Source organism: Rhynchophorus ferrugineus, unplaced genomic scaffold, assembly GCF_030347505.1.
Source record: "Rhynchophorus ferrugineus isolate W39M unplaced genomic scaffold, kcgeb_rfMv2 rfM2, whole genome shotgun sequence".
In the NCBI taxonomy this organism is placed as follows: domain Eukaryota; kingdom Metazoa; phylum Arthropoda; class Insecta; order Coleoptera; family Curculionidae; genus Rhynchophorus; species Rhynchophorus ferrugineus.
This window is the reverse complement of record NW_027472581.1, coordinates 90,369,412-90,385,590: the sequence shown is the minus strand read 5'-3', so window position 1 is coordinate 90,385,590 and position 16,179 is coordinate 90,369,412. Positions and strand designations below refer to the sequence as shown.

At 31.9% G+C, this 16,179-nt stretch overlaps 1 protein-coding gene across 2 annotated transcripts in view; it reads right to left on the bottom strand.

Annotated features, from left to right (window-relative positions):
- Positions 1-16,179, bottom strand: part of Men (NADP-dependent malic enzyme) — a 52,023-nt gene that overhangs the window by 15,905 nt on the left and 19,939 nt on the right. For both annotated transcript variants that reach the window (XM_076396883.1, XM_076396882.1), the window contains exon 2: positions 5,667-5,832. In XM_076396883.1, the coding sequence (XP_076252998.1) occupies positions 5,667-5,832 (166 nt within the window). The remainder of the gene's footprint in view (positions 1-5,666; positions 5,833-16,179) is intronic.

The window sequence follows — 16,179 nt, the reverse complement described above, 5'->3', positions numbered from 1 at the left end:
ATATTTTACGAGCCAATTATATTAACTTATTCACGACGCTGGGACAATAGCATCAGTCCATAATTTGATTAACTCAACATACAAAAATATATTGTTTCCGCTGTAACCAATCTAACTAATAATAAGACGAATTTGAACTAGTTAGGATCGGCAGTGGTCAATGTTTAATAGCCATATTTAGGAGGTTGTGTCGTTTTTCCTATTAAAACGTTTTTTTGCTCATTGTAGTGTTAATAAAAATAGACCGTTTTTAATATTGATACACGCACTTCTGTTACAGCTGCTATGACTATGACTGCTATTATTGCCGTTATCTTCTTTCTTAATTATGGGAAATCATCCTTCAAATATTGTTACAAGCGTCATTAATTGTTACAAGTGCTTTTATTATTATTATTATTATAAGTGTTTACGTGTTGTAAATTATCAGATGGTGTTTACTGGAAATATAATAGGGAAATAGTGTTGTTGTTATCAGTATATAACTTTCAACTTCGGTCCTTATGTTTTTATGAGTTTTTATAACTATAGGATGTTGTAAGATTAAAATCGAAGCCTTAGTGGCAGCATTAATTATGATAATTAACTATAATAATTATATTCAGGAAGGATGACATTGAAGGTTATAAAATAAATTCGGTAAAATAACTCATAACTAAATTTTGATCGCAGTGGTATATGTAGGATATAGTATTAATAAAATTATTGGATATGAATCACCTTTGATAACAAGATTACTAGAAAAATTAAGTGATTTTTGGCGGTGACAAATTTCAATTAAATAAAGAGATGTTTGCAATAATCGACACAGTTGGTGTTTTGATAACGGTTTTTAGTCGAGATTGATTGATGTACTAGAACTTCTGAGTCAGGTTCTTTCAGTTGTGGGAGAGAATAAATAATTTGTGAGCCGAGATAGTCATTTGACTTGCAGGTTTTTAATTTTATCACTATTTCTTAAAATTGGAATTATATGAAAATATTGTTTTGTATATTCGAATTTATTAAGATATATCTGATTAAATGATAAATAAAAAGGGCAGTCAGATATTAATTAAAATTAAATCATGTTTGAGAAGGAGGTTCTAGTGAATGATAATACAATTACTAGTTTCATACTTTTTCACTTTGTTACTTCTCTACAGTCCTCTAGACAGTCTACCTCAAAATAATCACATACTTTAGAAAATTTGCTGTATGCTGTTCAGTGTTTACAAATGCTTGCAAGATACTTTTAGACTGTAATGTCTTGGACTCCCTACGTCATACCTGAACTGCTACAAGTACCTTATGCCGCATAAAAGTTCTTGTTACCATTTTACTTAATCATATATATTTAAGAATGTAGAATGTTAAAATTGTTAATATATTCTCTGGTCTTCATTGTACGTTTTAGAAGAATATTAATGACATCTTTACGTAAGAAATTTGTGTTACTGTCAGAGATTAATGACATTTTACCCCCTCCCTCAACCATTAGCGGCATTACTACTTGAGCTGTGTGAGAAGAACCGGAAATCAAAAAGATCTAAGTCTGGCGAATAATTGTTTCTTGAAGTAATTCGTACTTAAATTCATTGTTTTTTAAAATCTCCTTGCAGGTGCATTGTCTTAATGAATATTTTCTATTTTCCATGTTTTTTTTAGTATGCATTAGATTTACAACAATCATCTGATTTTATTGTTTCATCAGCTTGTAGCCAATATAGGAACAATCTAAGTTTACCTGCATGTGATTTCAACGATTTAAAAGTAGTGATTGTGATATCAGGTCAAGGTATACCACAATAAGTTCGAAGATGTGGGAAGACTATAAATTGAAAGAATTGCTGGATATAATATTTACAGTTCTTGTATTTCATCTTATACTTGCGAATTTCAATCAATGTTTCTTTATGAATCTTTGTTCAGTAAAAGTTCCTGACTCTAATATTTGTTACACCTTTAAAAATTACATATCACCATATAAATGAAATTTATTCACACCTGATAAAACTGTCACTATTGATAAAAGTGATAAAACAGATCCGGTTAGAATTGTTATACGTAAAATGTGTAAATGTTGCGAACAATAACATCAGATAGAAATCGTTTAAAAATAATTAGGTATCAAATTTGAGGTTAGAGGGCACAGTACTGTTATATAACGTACTGCGACCGAAATTCCCTCCAGGAAAGCGTATCACTCTATTGACGAATGTACTCGTGTGACATGATATTAGAAGATATGATAGAACATCGCTTCCATTTACATAGTAACTGATAAAAAAATTGCGTGTACACGTTCAGCAATGATGAAATAACATTAAATAAAGTTAGTTGTAACTGGTATTCAATTAATGTTCGGTTTCGCATATTTGTGTTATCGTTTCAAATATAATTATATCATAACAATAACAATGCAAATAATTTCGATTGTCTAGATACTGTAGGAAACATTTTAAAACTATTTTTATTCTATAATATAGACTTCCTTCTTTATTACAATCATTAAGAGGGTAACAACATCATTCGACATCATCATAATACCATCATTAAGCTTACCAAAATGCAGTATCCAGCATACCAACTCGTACATAAATCCGATAGAGAATTTTGGAAAAATTACAGAAGGATCAGGATGCAAACTGGACCCTGGATCCAAGATTTGATTAAGAATAAAAACAGATGGATATTTTAATGAATAAAATTTATAAAAACATTGATTTCATTATTCTTCACAGCATAGGAAGATTCGAATAGTATCAATGTATCTATAGTAAAAAGATTGTCAGAGAGTCTACATTTTCTCACAGCACTGGAGTTAAATAATTTAATTAATATGGTACGTAAGAAAAGTCACATTAAATCATCTAAAGAGTTTTATAAACGCGTAATTACTTTACATTATATCATATTTTCATACTACAGTGTTTTCTAAATCTAAATCTATAAATAGAAATTTTTTTTTCTCCTCAAACCATTCCGAACTGTAATAGCCTTGCTGGTTTTGTTTACGTCCTTGAAGGTACGAAATATTTACCAGCCAATATTTATATATATATATATATATATATATATATATATATATATATATATATATATATATATATATAAATTGAGAAATAAAAATAAGAAATTTATATCTATTCTCACTTTTAAAATTTGATTGTTATATAATGAAACTACGAAACTACATCAAGCTCTGTATCTTTGATGATTGATTTTTATAGGCGTTCGAAACGTTAAAGTACCTTTACGCTGAGAAAAACGATTACGTAACATCTAATGAAACGAGATAATAACATAAAGTCAAATGAAAGTCATCTTCATTATTAATGATGATTACTTTTGTTAGTTTTTATAGTAGAGGATGAAAAATGTATATCAGATATCTGGAAATGCGCAATAGCACGGTACAACAAAGAGCTTTTTCTGCCTCTACATTTCATAATCTTCGAGAGAAATAAAACCAAATAGCAGATAGCTTTCAATTCTGACAGTGAGCATTTTCTTTTTTGATGACGTACATAAATACAAATAGTCTTCGAACTGTTGAACTTACTAATTGTGGAAATGTGTTTCCAAAATTAGCATTTTGTTTGCGAAATTAGAATATCTTGATATCCTCAATGATAAAGTATGACTAGCATATTACTGCCAAACAATGTCAAATTCCAAGATTATAATGCGTCCATACACACAGCCAAAAAGGTTCACTCTTGGTTTGAGGATAATAAGAATTTCATTAAACAAATCCTCCCTGGTCAGTGCAATCGACTGACCTCAACATAATTGAAGTGTTATAATAAATTTTAAAGCAGATATTGAGAAATAGGTTTCCATTTCCAATATGATTGAAGCAATTTGTGAACGTGTTCGTACAAGAACGACAAAACATTCTATTAGAAACTATTCTGCGACACTCTGCGAATCTATTGCGCGAAGAATTGCAGCTATATTAAACAAATATTGTATATATGTCAGGTGTTCATGTTATTTTGTCCACATTGTTCTCTTTTTAAACATATTTCAGTTTTTGACAAAAGATGGATCATTTGGAACTTTAAGGTTGAATTAAGCAGAATAACATAATGTGGCCTACTCAAAACAGGCTTTTCCTCAAAACATAAAGTATACTTTCGACAGGATAACTGATCCTATCCAAAATATGGAAAACTTTTGATTAAAAAAAATGAATCAAACTAATTTCAAGTCCCAAGACAAGCTGAAGGCATCATTGGTCAAAATAAAGCTAAACAGCATCGATTCCTTAGAAGGAATAGTTATGGGCATATACCAGAAATTATTCTCAGATATCAATTATGTTTCTATCAAAACTATTGGCTTAAAATTAACTTTTAACTCAAGAGTAATTCATTTGACTAACTGTACTGTTCACAATACCCATATATTTTTATAAATATTTCCATTATCTTTTTTGTTTTCCTAATCAGTGGTTAAGAAATGGTTGATAAATTATGGAATATCAGATAATCTATTTGTCATTTCTTTTTAACTGCTACCATTATAGATTATTTTACAAATTATCATGATTATATACATTAACATTAAATATAGTTTTTAGAATATTAACCAAATTAACATATTAAAATATATACTTTTATTTTTAAATTAAAAAATATTGTTTATTAGTTTTTTATGTGTACTAAAAGCACTACATGACCCAAATTAACTAAAATTATATTTATAAATATCTTCCTTTATCGATTTTGTTTCTCTAATAACTAGTTAAGAAATAGTTGATAAAGCATGGAATTACCAGATAAGTTATTTGTCATTTTTTGTTAACTGATATCATTATTGATTATTTTATACGTTATTATGGTTATATTAACATTAAATATATGAGTACTATTATATTATACGTATTTCTCATCATATAAAAAATTAATCTATTAAAATACATATTTGTATTTTAGAAAATTAATGAAAGTTTTTTTTAAATAAATATATAAAGCTTTTCTAGGAAGTAAAACAAGCATATCGTATTTGGAATTATTTTGTTAGAGGTAACAAATGACAATCTAACAATATTTTATACATTATGATTGTGTTAACATTAAATATATCTTTATATTAGCACTATTACGTTAAACATTGTGTTTTATTATATAAGTATAAGTATATTTATATATATTAAATATATATATATATATATATATATATATATATATATATATATATATATAATAATGAATTTAAGATTTTTGTTAGGAGTTAACAGATCCATCGTTGATTGTTTTATACCTAATTATGACTGTATTAATATTAAATGTATCTTTATATTAGTACTATTGTTTTAAATTTATTTTTAATTATATAAAACAATATATTTAATTATTTTTGAGATAGAAATATATGCCGCAAATGGATAGGAAATAAAATAGAGAGGATATTAAATATTTTAACTGGGAACTTTGCTATTAGCGTCATAATGAAAATATGAAATATTTCGAGTTTAAATAATACACCAGACAGAAATTCAGCGAAATTTACGGTGGCTTTTGTTACAAAACATACAGATGATCAAAAGGTGTTTTTGTTATGAGGTCGTATAACAATGGACAGTGTTTTCCATTCGGACTTTGGAACGGAATTTTTAGTATGTGATTGGACAAAAAGTTTCTGGGTTATTCTCGAAGGATAATGATTTTATATCCTACCTTATTTAAAGCCGGACTCCGTAGCCTATCCAGTCCGCTCTCCCTTCCGGGCACGGCGTTATCTCCATTGCCCCACTGTCCCAGTCTGTCCTTCTCCATGACCGAATATTCCTGGATGCGAGTGTGCTGGGCGACGCTTCTCTTCTCCTTGTTGTTGACCACGCAGCTGTAATCGTGACAACGGTACGATTAGTCCTGGCAACCGCTATATATCGAAACGTATTGTGAAATATTGCGGTGTAATGCGGTCTAGTACATAGTCTAATGAGACGGCAGGAATATTTCCTGCTAGACTGACGCGTGCGCTTTTTTGCGCAGGTTTCGTGGGACGCCGACGCGCCTGCCTGACGTCAGGCGTCGTCGACGAACAGCTGATGTCGATGGCGGTCGAAAGCGGCGGTTCGATATTGCCGGATGGAGCGGTCGGTGTGAATGGTGGCGGCACGGCCGACAGATAGGTGGAGACGTGACGTCGTCCGACTGACATTGATCCGGGGCTGCTATGAAAAGTACGAAAGAGAAAGAATCGACGTGAAACGTGCCTGTTGCAAGTCACACGAGTCCACGTATTACACGTTATGGGTAGCGAACGTGTAATAGTATCACTAACCGAACCGATATCAGAACGACGAGTTGTGTTATCATTACGTTTCATCTTTTGATAAGGTTCACAGATACAGTATAACAGGTCAATTGAACAGTCCCCGGCCTACTATAGTAAAACACATTTTTTTGGCAAAATTAGTTTTTTTATTCAGTTTCGGCTATAATCTCTTTATTCGACGAAAAGTCCTTCCCAGCGAGCATTCTTTTGAAATCTGAGAACAAGAAGTAGTCGCTGGGGGGCAGACCTGGAGAATACGGTGGATGAGGAAGCAAGTCGAAGCCCAAATCATGGATTTTTGTCATCGCATCGTGTTCACTGACTTGTGACACGATGCATTGTCTTGGTGAAGCAGCACTTTATTTTTCTTAAAATGCGGATGTTTTCCGCCATTTCGTCCTTCAAACGGTCCAATAATGCTATGTAATAGTCGCTGTTGATGGTCCTTCCCTTTTCAAGACTATCGATTGGACTTCGGAGTGAAATTATGTAGCCATGTTTCAGCCATTGTCATATATCGACGCAAAAACTCGGGTTTATTACGCTTGATCATCTTCAAACACTGATTTCACAATTTTAATTTTCGGTCATTCAGAATCATTTTCTGGATTTTTTAATGTTTTCTTCGGTAACAACCTCTTTTGGGCGTCCACTGCATTCACCGTCTTCGGTGATTAGGTCTTTTCCTGGGGCAGTATCCGGAAACTCGGCACCAAGCAAAGTTTTTGCTTCAACTGTATTTTTTCCTTCAAAAAAGCAATATTTTATCAACACGTGAAATTCCTTTTTATCCATTTTTTCACAATAATAAAAGTTCTTCACTCAAAATTCTATAATTCGCAAACTAATGATCCGACAGCTCTCAAATTTATACACGCATCTTTTAAGGGTTAGGGCTAACTAAAAAACATATGGATTTAATTCTAGTAGCGCCATGTATATGTCAGGCCGGAGACTCAATTGACCTGTTATATCAAAAATATTCTATATTTTCAGAATTTTTATTTGGGCTTTCCACATAACTCTGGAAAAAACTATAAGATATTGATAAACATATTACCATTTATTGACAATTATCCGGAATATAATTTTAATCAGATATTAATTTCCTCAAGCCGGCTTGGTTGACGCAGTGGTAGAGCCGACAGAACGGTTCTCCTACTGTTGCGATAGTGGCGGGTTCGAATCCAGCTGGGGCATGGCCGTAAATTTATGTTTGTGATTGTTTAACATTTGTGATTGTCCTTAGGCAAGAGTGCAAAATCCGATAATGAAAATGATCCCAGTCAGATCAGCAACCAGCCTGGATAAGAACGGATGTTTTCTGGGGTGATTTCTAAGTTGGTCACTCGCCAGGTAAAGGTTAAACTGTAGCTCCAGTTCAGATAAACCCTCGTTGGTAAAAAGGAGACTTTATTTTTAATAAAATTGCTCAAATTCTCTTGAATATTGATAGATATTTTCTGTCATTTTCAATTGTCAATTTAAAATATTACATCATAAGAAATCATGCAATAATTTTGAAACGATATTGGATGATGTTATGTTTGAATTGTTAAATCTTGTTCTATTATGACGCAACTAGTACAAGTCTTATAATAACTACTACTGGTTTGTCTACACTGGCGTCCCTGTAATTATTAGTTCTACGTATTTCGTTCTATTAGTATGTTTAATTATTTGAGTGTATTGATGAACAAACAAATAAGTTAAAAATATTAATATTCAAGCATAAATAGTTTTTACAAAATTATACCTTAAATCGCGCCTTCCAAAAATGTCAGGATATATTGAGAAATTTGCAGATTCAGTGCTATTGGGGATATTCGCCCTGGAAGTCATGTTTATGTCACCAGATATCTATTCTTTCACTTCGCTGTAACTATATATCAGGTCACTACTAAGTAATATTGAATAACTCTGATAAATGATGTGACATTGATATCGATTGTCAAAAAACAATAATACCAGTAAATTTATAATGTTATTTATTAAATATCCACGGCCACGTGACTATTGGCGGGGCTCTCTCTGTTTTACCAGTTTGTTCTTTCTAGTATTGAATTGAAACTGTAAAACTTACTTCAACTATAATGGATTTACTTCAATAACCTAATTATTGAACGCTTGGGAACATATTGAGGCGTCTTAATGTTGTCAATGTGTCTTGGTATATAAGAAACAGTGTTCGAGGCAAATAAGGCAGAAGACCTGGAGTTAGGTCTGGAGAAGATTTGGATGTTATGTATTGACGTTATTGAAAATAATCGTTCCATTATTATTTCCACCTTATTTTCCACGGAAATTGCGTCAACAATATCCTAATCGTCTCACAGTGCCTCACAAAATCACAATTTACCGTTTACATACGAATTTTCGACAGGACGGTATGACAGCAGAGAGGGCTCCTCATTCTGGAAGACAACGGACATCTAGTAACGCTGAAAATGTGGGTGTGGTGCGCGATCTGCAGAGTCTCCATCATCAATTCGAACTGATTTCAAAATATTCCCAAAATATACAAAATTCAATTAGTCCAAAAATTGTTACTGAGATATCCTAATCAACTAGTTGAGTACAGTAATGCAATCCTAAGGCTGTCTGGTGAAATTGGAGACTTTTCGTCTAAATTAATCATGAGCGATGAAGCCTATTTTGTTCTCAGTGGCCACGTTAATAAACAGAACCGTGGGTTTTGGGGAGCACAGAATCGTCAATTAATTCATGAAACATCATTGTATCCACTAAAAACAACTCTATGGTGTGGTATTTATGATGGAAACATCATTGGTCCCTATTTTTTTTAAATGACCAAGGTGTTGCTGTTACTGTTACTGCTGAACGGTACCAAGAATGATTCGAAATTTTCTTTTGCCTGAAATGGAAGAGCAAGGACTAGAAGACATGTGGTTTCAGTAAGACGGGGCCACAGCACACAAAGCTCGTTCAACAATTCAATTATTGAATAACGTTTTTCCACGAAGTCTAATTTCGCGAAGTGGCGTTTCGCATGGCCAGCCAGATCCCCGGATTTAACAGCACCAGACTTTTTCTTATGGGGTTTTTTAAAATCAAAAGTTTATGTGAATAAGCCCCAAATGATTAAACATCTTAAAGATAATATTCGTCACGAAATTGAAGAAATTCAGCCTCACATATTGCAGGATGTAATAAAAAATGCCTTAAAAAGAACCGAAAGTTCCATAGCGAATCACGGTCATTATTTAGCCGATATAATTTTTCAATTAATAGCGGGAAAAATGTGGAAAAAGACCAAATAAACTTTTTATGAAAACCAAACTTACTTATCTTTTCTTTGAGCAAAGTTATAGGCAATCAAAATGGCAGCGAGACTTTTGTTCCACGTATCTATCTATATATATATGTAATTGTATTTTTTTCTCGCCTATTGAATAAAGTGTTACTAATTTCTAACAGATGTTTTTGTGATTTTTTTTATAAACTTCATACGTATTTAATTTTAGTTTGTTCTATTAGGATATATCATAATTTTGCTACCTAATAAAAGAAAAATATTAAGGTAAACTTTAACTAAAACTGTCACTATAAACTTGCCAAATTTCTATATTATTTATAAAGAGAAACAGCAAAGTTTAAATATTAAATTAATATTTTTAATGAATTAAAAGAAAAAAAATATTGTTAAAACATTATAATTGTAAACATTATCATGTGTCATTTTTAGATTTCTCATTATAACTCTAGTTTAATCAAGGATATATTTATAAATATATAAATACTTATGTAAGATGTGATGATTATTAACCTGATAGGACTATCTAAATTTAAGTATTCCAAAAATACGTTCAAAATGAGTTTTTTGTAAAAAAATTTTGAACATAATGTTTGGTCGTATCTGAAAAGCTATTGATCTTATACAAGAGATGATTGTTTTATTATTTTTCCTGTCAATAATGATCAATTTACGGCGGATTTTAGTATCGTCTCTCGTCAACACTTGAGTGAGCGTACTTCACTCCAATTCCTCCCAAACTGATCTTCAAATAGTAAGAGTCCTTGACACCAACTCGGAGAGATCTCCAAAATATTCAGAAATAATCAACGTAAAAAATACACGCTAAATATGCGCAGAGATAATTATGGAAATTAAAATTAAATTGCCTTACATTAGCCGAGTGATAAAAGTTAATTCGCTTTTTGCTAATATAAATAAACAAAGTTTAATTATGTAACGTTGTGCGAGGTCAAAAGAACAGTCCGAGGGTGTAACTCCACGATAAAAAGTAAATATACAAAACATTTCGTTTATGATACACGGTGGCAAGTTTAAATTTAGCTTGGTTAATTTATTTTAGCGCGGAATATACGAAAGAAGAGAACATTTTGCTCATTTTAGTTGGTATTCAAATTTATTACGGTCACATTCTAACGTAAAAATAGCAGTTAGGATGCTGGAATTATACGTAATTGCAACTAGATGATTTAAATAATTACAAATTCAACATCAAAAGAATAGGACACCAAAATTTGGTGTTGGTAATAAACAAAAATAAACACGACCTTGAATAAACAAGTAGGCACAGTTTTTTAAATGAATTTTAAAAATTTTGAAAAATCATCTTATCCTAACTGAACTATGTATATCTATTCGAGCATAAATTATATCTGTTTATAATGAGATATTAATTTTTGCCCATTTTTGAAGAATAATATATGAGAAAACTGTTTTATGGTTTTGCGTAGCATGATTTCTTTTTCGAATCATACTATTAAGAATCACTAACATTTTCTTAGAAATACGATTTATTTATTAATCTACAAACTGTCTATAGCTGAAAGAGTCTTACAAGAAAAGAAAGTTTCCTTTTACCAACTATGGGTTTATCTGGACTGGACCTACAGTTTACCGTGGACTCCGAACCACGGTCCTCGGCATTAAGCTTACCGACTGGCGAGTGACCAACTTAGAATACATCCGGTTTTATACAGCCTGGTATTGGCGTGACTGGGATCATTTTCCTTGTCGGATTTTGCACTCTTGCCTAGGACAATTACAAATATTGAAAAATCGCAAAAGTAAATTTACGACCATGCCCCAGCAGGATTCGAACCCGTGGCTATCGCAGCAGTAGGTGGACCGTCCTATCGCCTTTACCACTGTGCCAACCAAGCCGACTACATTTACATTTAACGCCATGTTACGACTAAACTACTTCCATATATTATGAGATTCTAAATAATAACAGAGGAAAGAAATATATTCTGTAACAAGTACGGAACAATAGAATAAGTTAGATTAGATTGGTCAGATAAAAGTTTAAACGATAAAAAATATTGTTTAATAAAAAATAAACTCTTGATGAGGTGTGGCACACTGGACAGCCAGTTAAACTGAAATAGCTTCTGATCTGTACACATTCCAGTTTCTAAAATCGTACCTCACAGATGTATATTAACATTTATTGAGATACAACGCATTCAATTACATCCAATATTATATATCCTCTTTTATATTTGTCCTACCAACATAAAAAAGACGTAAAGAATCATACAGATTGATAAATAATAATGGTTTATCTATTGATTGATTGGGGAGTTATTGAGTGATGTGTTACTTGCACAGAATGACCTTTGAACAGATCAAGTTACCTTTTATTTAACTAGGGATTGGGAACCATTTCAAGGTCTGTATAATAAAAATATAGAAATATATTACGTAGAAGATAAACAGCTTTTCTGAGCAATTTATTGATTGTATATCTAAAGTACAAATAAGACTAGTGTTTGGCCAAGACCACAAGCCAATAATGCAAGATCTTTCCAAAATAATAATTAGACATTAATTTAATAACATTACACATTACACAAAAATAATGCAAAAGGACATGGTATATTCAATTATGCAGCTGAATAAAACATGACAAAGAGAACGAATTGCAAATTTTGGTATTTAAATATTTTATAATTCCAACATTTTCCGTAAAAATAATCTAAAAATATATAAACTAATTCGAGAGAACAAAAAATATGTTTGTTTAGTTATGATTAAAATATATAAAATACCACTAAAATAGCTCTATGGTTCTTAGATAATGTTGATTATAGATGATGATATAAATTATAAATGATATGAATGAGTGGTACTTGTATAAATGCTGATTGTTTTAAACAACCAGCAATTATTCGCTTTTAATGGACCATTACAGTAAAAAATCGACTTGAATACGACAGGAAAAGTTGTAAACTGATGAACTACTATATTTAACAGATATTTCCAATTAAAAATAGCTTCTTTGTCTTTCTAAATAGTACTTCTCGCGTTTGGAAATATGTAATTGATCGAAAATGGATTGCCTCACAAATTATTCACATTTTTTTGTAGACAAATAAATAACTAAGTAAAAATCTAGGCTATAAACAAACATGGATGCATTTTTTCAATGGAGTTATTCGAAACAAGAAAATTGCGTAAATCCAAAACGAAATATTTTCAACACATCAGCAAAATAAAACGATCACCGGCGAATAATAGTCATAGTTCGGAGAGATTTGATAATGATTTGTAGAAAAAACGATCGCAGTTGGCAAAGAAAAAAGAGTTGTCCCATCAAGACAATTCACGGGTACACACGTGAGTAGTTACCACGACAAAAATCCATGAATTAAGTTACAAACTGATACCCCATCCAGCATGTTTCCCAGATTCATCCCCTTGGGATTATTTCCTGACTGAATCAAATGCCTTGAGAAAGCCTATCTGATTTGGAGAGAATAAGGAATTGGAAAAACTAAACTAAACCGGACTTACAGTTGGAATACGAGTAAATACTCAACAATTTTATTCTTCAACGTGGCAACGCTCGACCACATATTTAAAACCGGTGAAAACATACTTGAAAACATTAAAATGGGAAGTGCTAACTAATCTACCGCATTCTTCAGATCTTGCTCCTTCTAATGACTGCTTGATCTGACATATGAGTGATCATCTCGCTGAGCAGCGCTTTACATCTTATGAAGATATCAAAAAATGGGTCCATTCGTAAATAGCCTAAAAAAACGTTGTTCTTTCGAGTTGGAATCCATAAATTGCGTGAAAGATGGGGAAAAGTATCCTCTATCAATGGACAATGCTACCAAAGTTATTAAAACTGACATTAATCCCAGAAAATCACCTGGCCATAATTTCATAATAGGAGAATTACTGCAAAACCTACCAAAAAAGGGAATTATAAGGCTCACCAACTTGACCAATACAGCATTTAAATTAAAATATCTCCCAGTCATTTGAAAGATGGCGGAAATTATAATACCCCAAAACTGGAAAGTCACCAAACGACATAAAAGCCTTTGAAGTCTTTCTGTTGAGGAGTCTTCCTGTTGAAAAGAATAAAACCGATCATAGAGAGAAAAAACCTAATACCAACAGACCAGTTTGGGTTTATTAACAAGCACGCTCAGCTGCTACATTCTTAGATGTATCACAAGCCTTCGATAAGGTTTGGTATGAAGGCCTTGTTGGCAAACTACAGAAAATATTACCAATAACACACCGAACTACTAAAATAGTACATTAGAGACAGAATGTTTAGAGTTAAATAAGAAGAATCTTACTCTAAATAAAAGAAGCTAAAGCAGATGTACCACAAGGAAGTGTAATGGGGCCAATGCTTTATTTACTCTACACTTGTGATGTACCACAAATGGAGAATATTGTGATGGCTACATTTGCTGATGATACAGAGATCACAGCTGTCGGAGACAAAAATGTAGAAGCCACACGAAAATTACAACAGGCAAGTGACAATATAAATAATTGGACACAAGTTTGGAAAATAAAAAATAACGAAAGTAAATCTCTGTATGTGCATTTCGCCTACAATCAGACCGTACAAACAGCAATAACATTAAATAATATTATCACTCCATATAGAAACAACGTTAAATATCTCGGAATAAATCTTTATGCAAAACTTCGCTGGAAGGAACATATAAAGAACAGAAAAAAAGAATTGAAATTGAAATATAGGAAATATAGGAAATTATGGATTACCAGTAAATAATAAATTGCTATTATATAAGCAAATACTGAAACCTATATGGACATACGGAGTTCAATTATGGGGATGTTCTGCAAAGAGTAACATAAATAAAATAAAAAAGTTTCGGAACAAAGTCCTGAGAAGCATCGTGGGCGCACCCAAATACTACAGAACTGACTACCTAAATGGACACCTTCAGATACCCACAGTCAGTAAAGAAATCAAGAGAATTGCAAGGGGGCGTGAGCCTCCATTCTCATGAGAATATGAGAATATTGAAGTATTGCAACTTTTGTATACTACCAGAGCAGGACACAGACTCAAAAGAATCAAACCTTTTGATCTTGTGTAGTGTTGTGTAGTGAGGTGCGAATAATAAAAAATACAGCAGTGACATGTATAAACATTATTTCACCAGAGACTGAGAAAGGGCCGGTGGGTCCTTCTAGTTATATACGTAGATTTAAGTTATCATAAAGACTAATAAACAAATGGACAATGATTTTTCACAATAAAACTTCAAATGAAATAAAACCATTTATAGGCTTAATATTAATTTGAATTCGCTCGCCATATTCTATACAATTAAGAAGGGGAGAGAAAATATATTTTTATATTATTTATATAAAGACAAGAAAATGGACTATTAAAAATAAATAAAATTAATATACGGTGATAAAAATAAATCAGGTATTAATTAATAATTATTATTTGGACGATAACAAAAACTAATCTATTTCGACTCACCGTCTATTATACGTTTTCCTGTATTTCCCACTTTTACCACTGTTGCAAACGTTTGCCGTGTTACCCATTCCGACGCGAGCTACATATCGCGACTGAATAACTAAAAAATATACCCGTAATGGATGCACTTGTTTGAAGAAAACGATGAAATTAAACATTTGCTTCCTATATTTCAGAATTATCAGAGCAAATCCTCGGCATACAAAATATCACTGTTTAATTGGTGATTTGCTGAAAGTACCCGCATAGGAAAAACGCGGATGGATTCGATTTTGTTCCTTAATGTTATGCAAGATATTATTTTCACGGATTTATTGGAATTGTGATAGTTTATTGGTTATTAAACCCACCACATAGAACAATAAAACAAAACTTGGTAAAAGTTATTATGTTAAACAGATGAAGCCGCAAATAACATCAAACTTATTCGATTAATAATATTATTAAAAGTAATGAGTAGGTTTTATTTTTATTTTTAATTACTTGTTCTAGAAGTGATATCTATTAAAAAACTTCATTAAATAATTTAAATGAATCAAAATCGACATAACAAAGGGGGTTGAAAAGGCCCGGACTTAACACTTAGATGTACTAGTTTTATTGCATTCACCGCTTTTTCAGTTAGTACTAACCTTCAAAAAGAAGCTAATTAAATTTCATGATATTCTACTCATAAGTTTGTGAGTTATTGAGCTACGAATGACACTACTTTTATTATTTTCAAAACAATGGAACAAAAACAATTTCAAGTGTTTTAACTCTACACTGCTTCCCGATAGGAAAGACTACCGTTTGAGTGAAGCAATGGCTTGAAAAGTGTTATAAGGACTCCGCTTCATCAGAAACAACTATAAAACTTGTTTGGTTGGCTGACTTCAAACATGGTCGAAAAGACACTGATGATTCAGAACGCAGTGAGTGTCCAAATGAAGAGGTAGCACCAGAAAATATTTAAAAAATCTACAAAATCGTTTTGAATCATCGAAAAATGAAGTTGCGTGAGTTAGCTAACATCGTGAAGATATCAAAAGAACGTGTTGGTTTTATATTGCCTGATCATTTGACTATGAGAAAACCCTGTTCAAAATAGTTGCCGCGTTTTTTCACTGTTGACCAAAAACAAGAACGTGTTTATGAG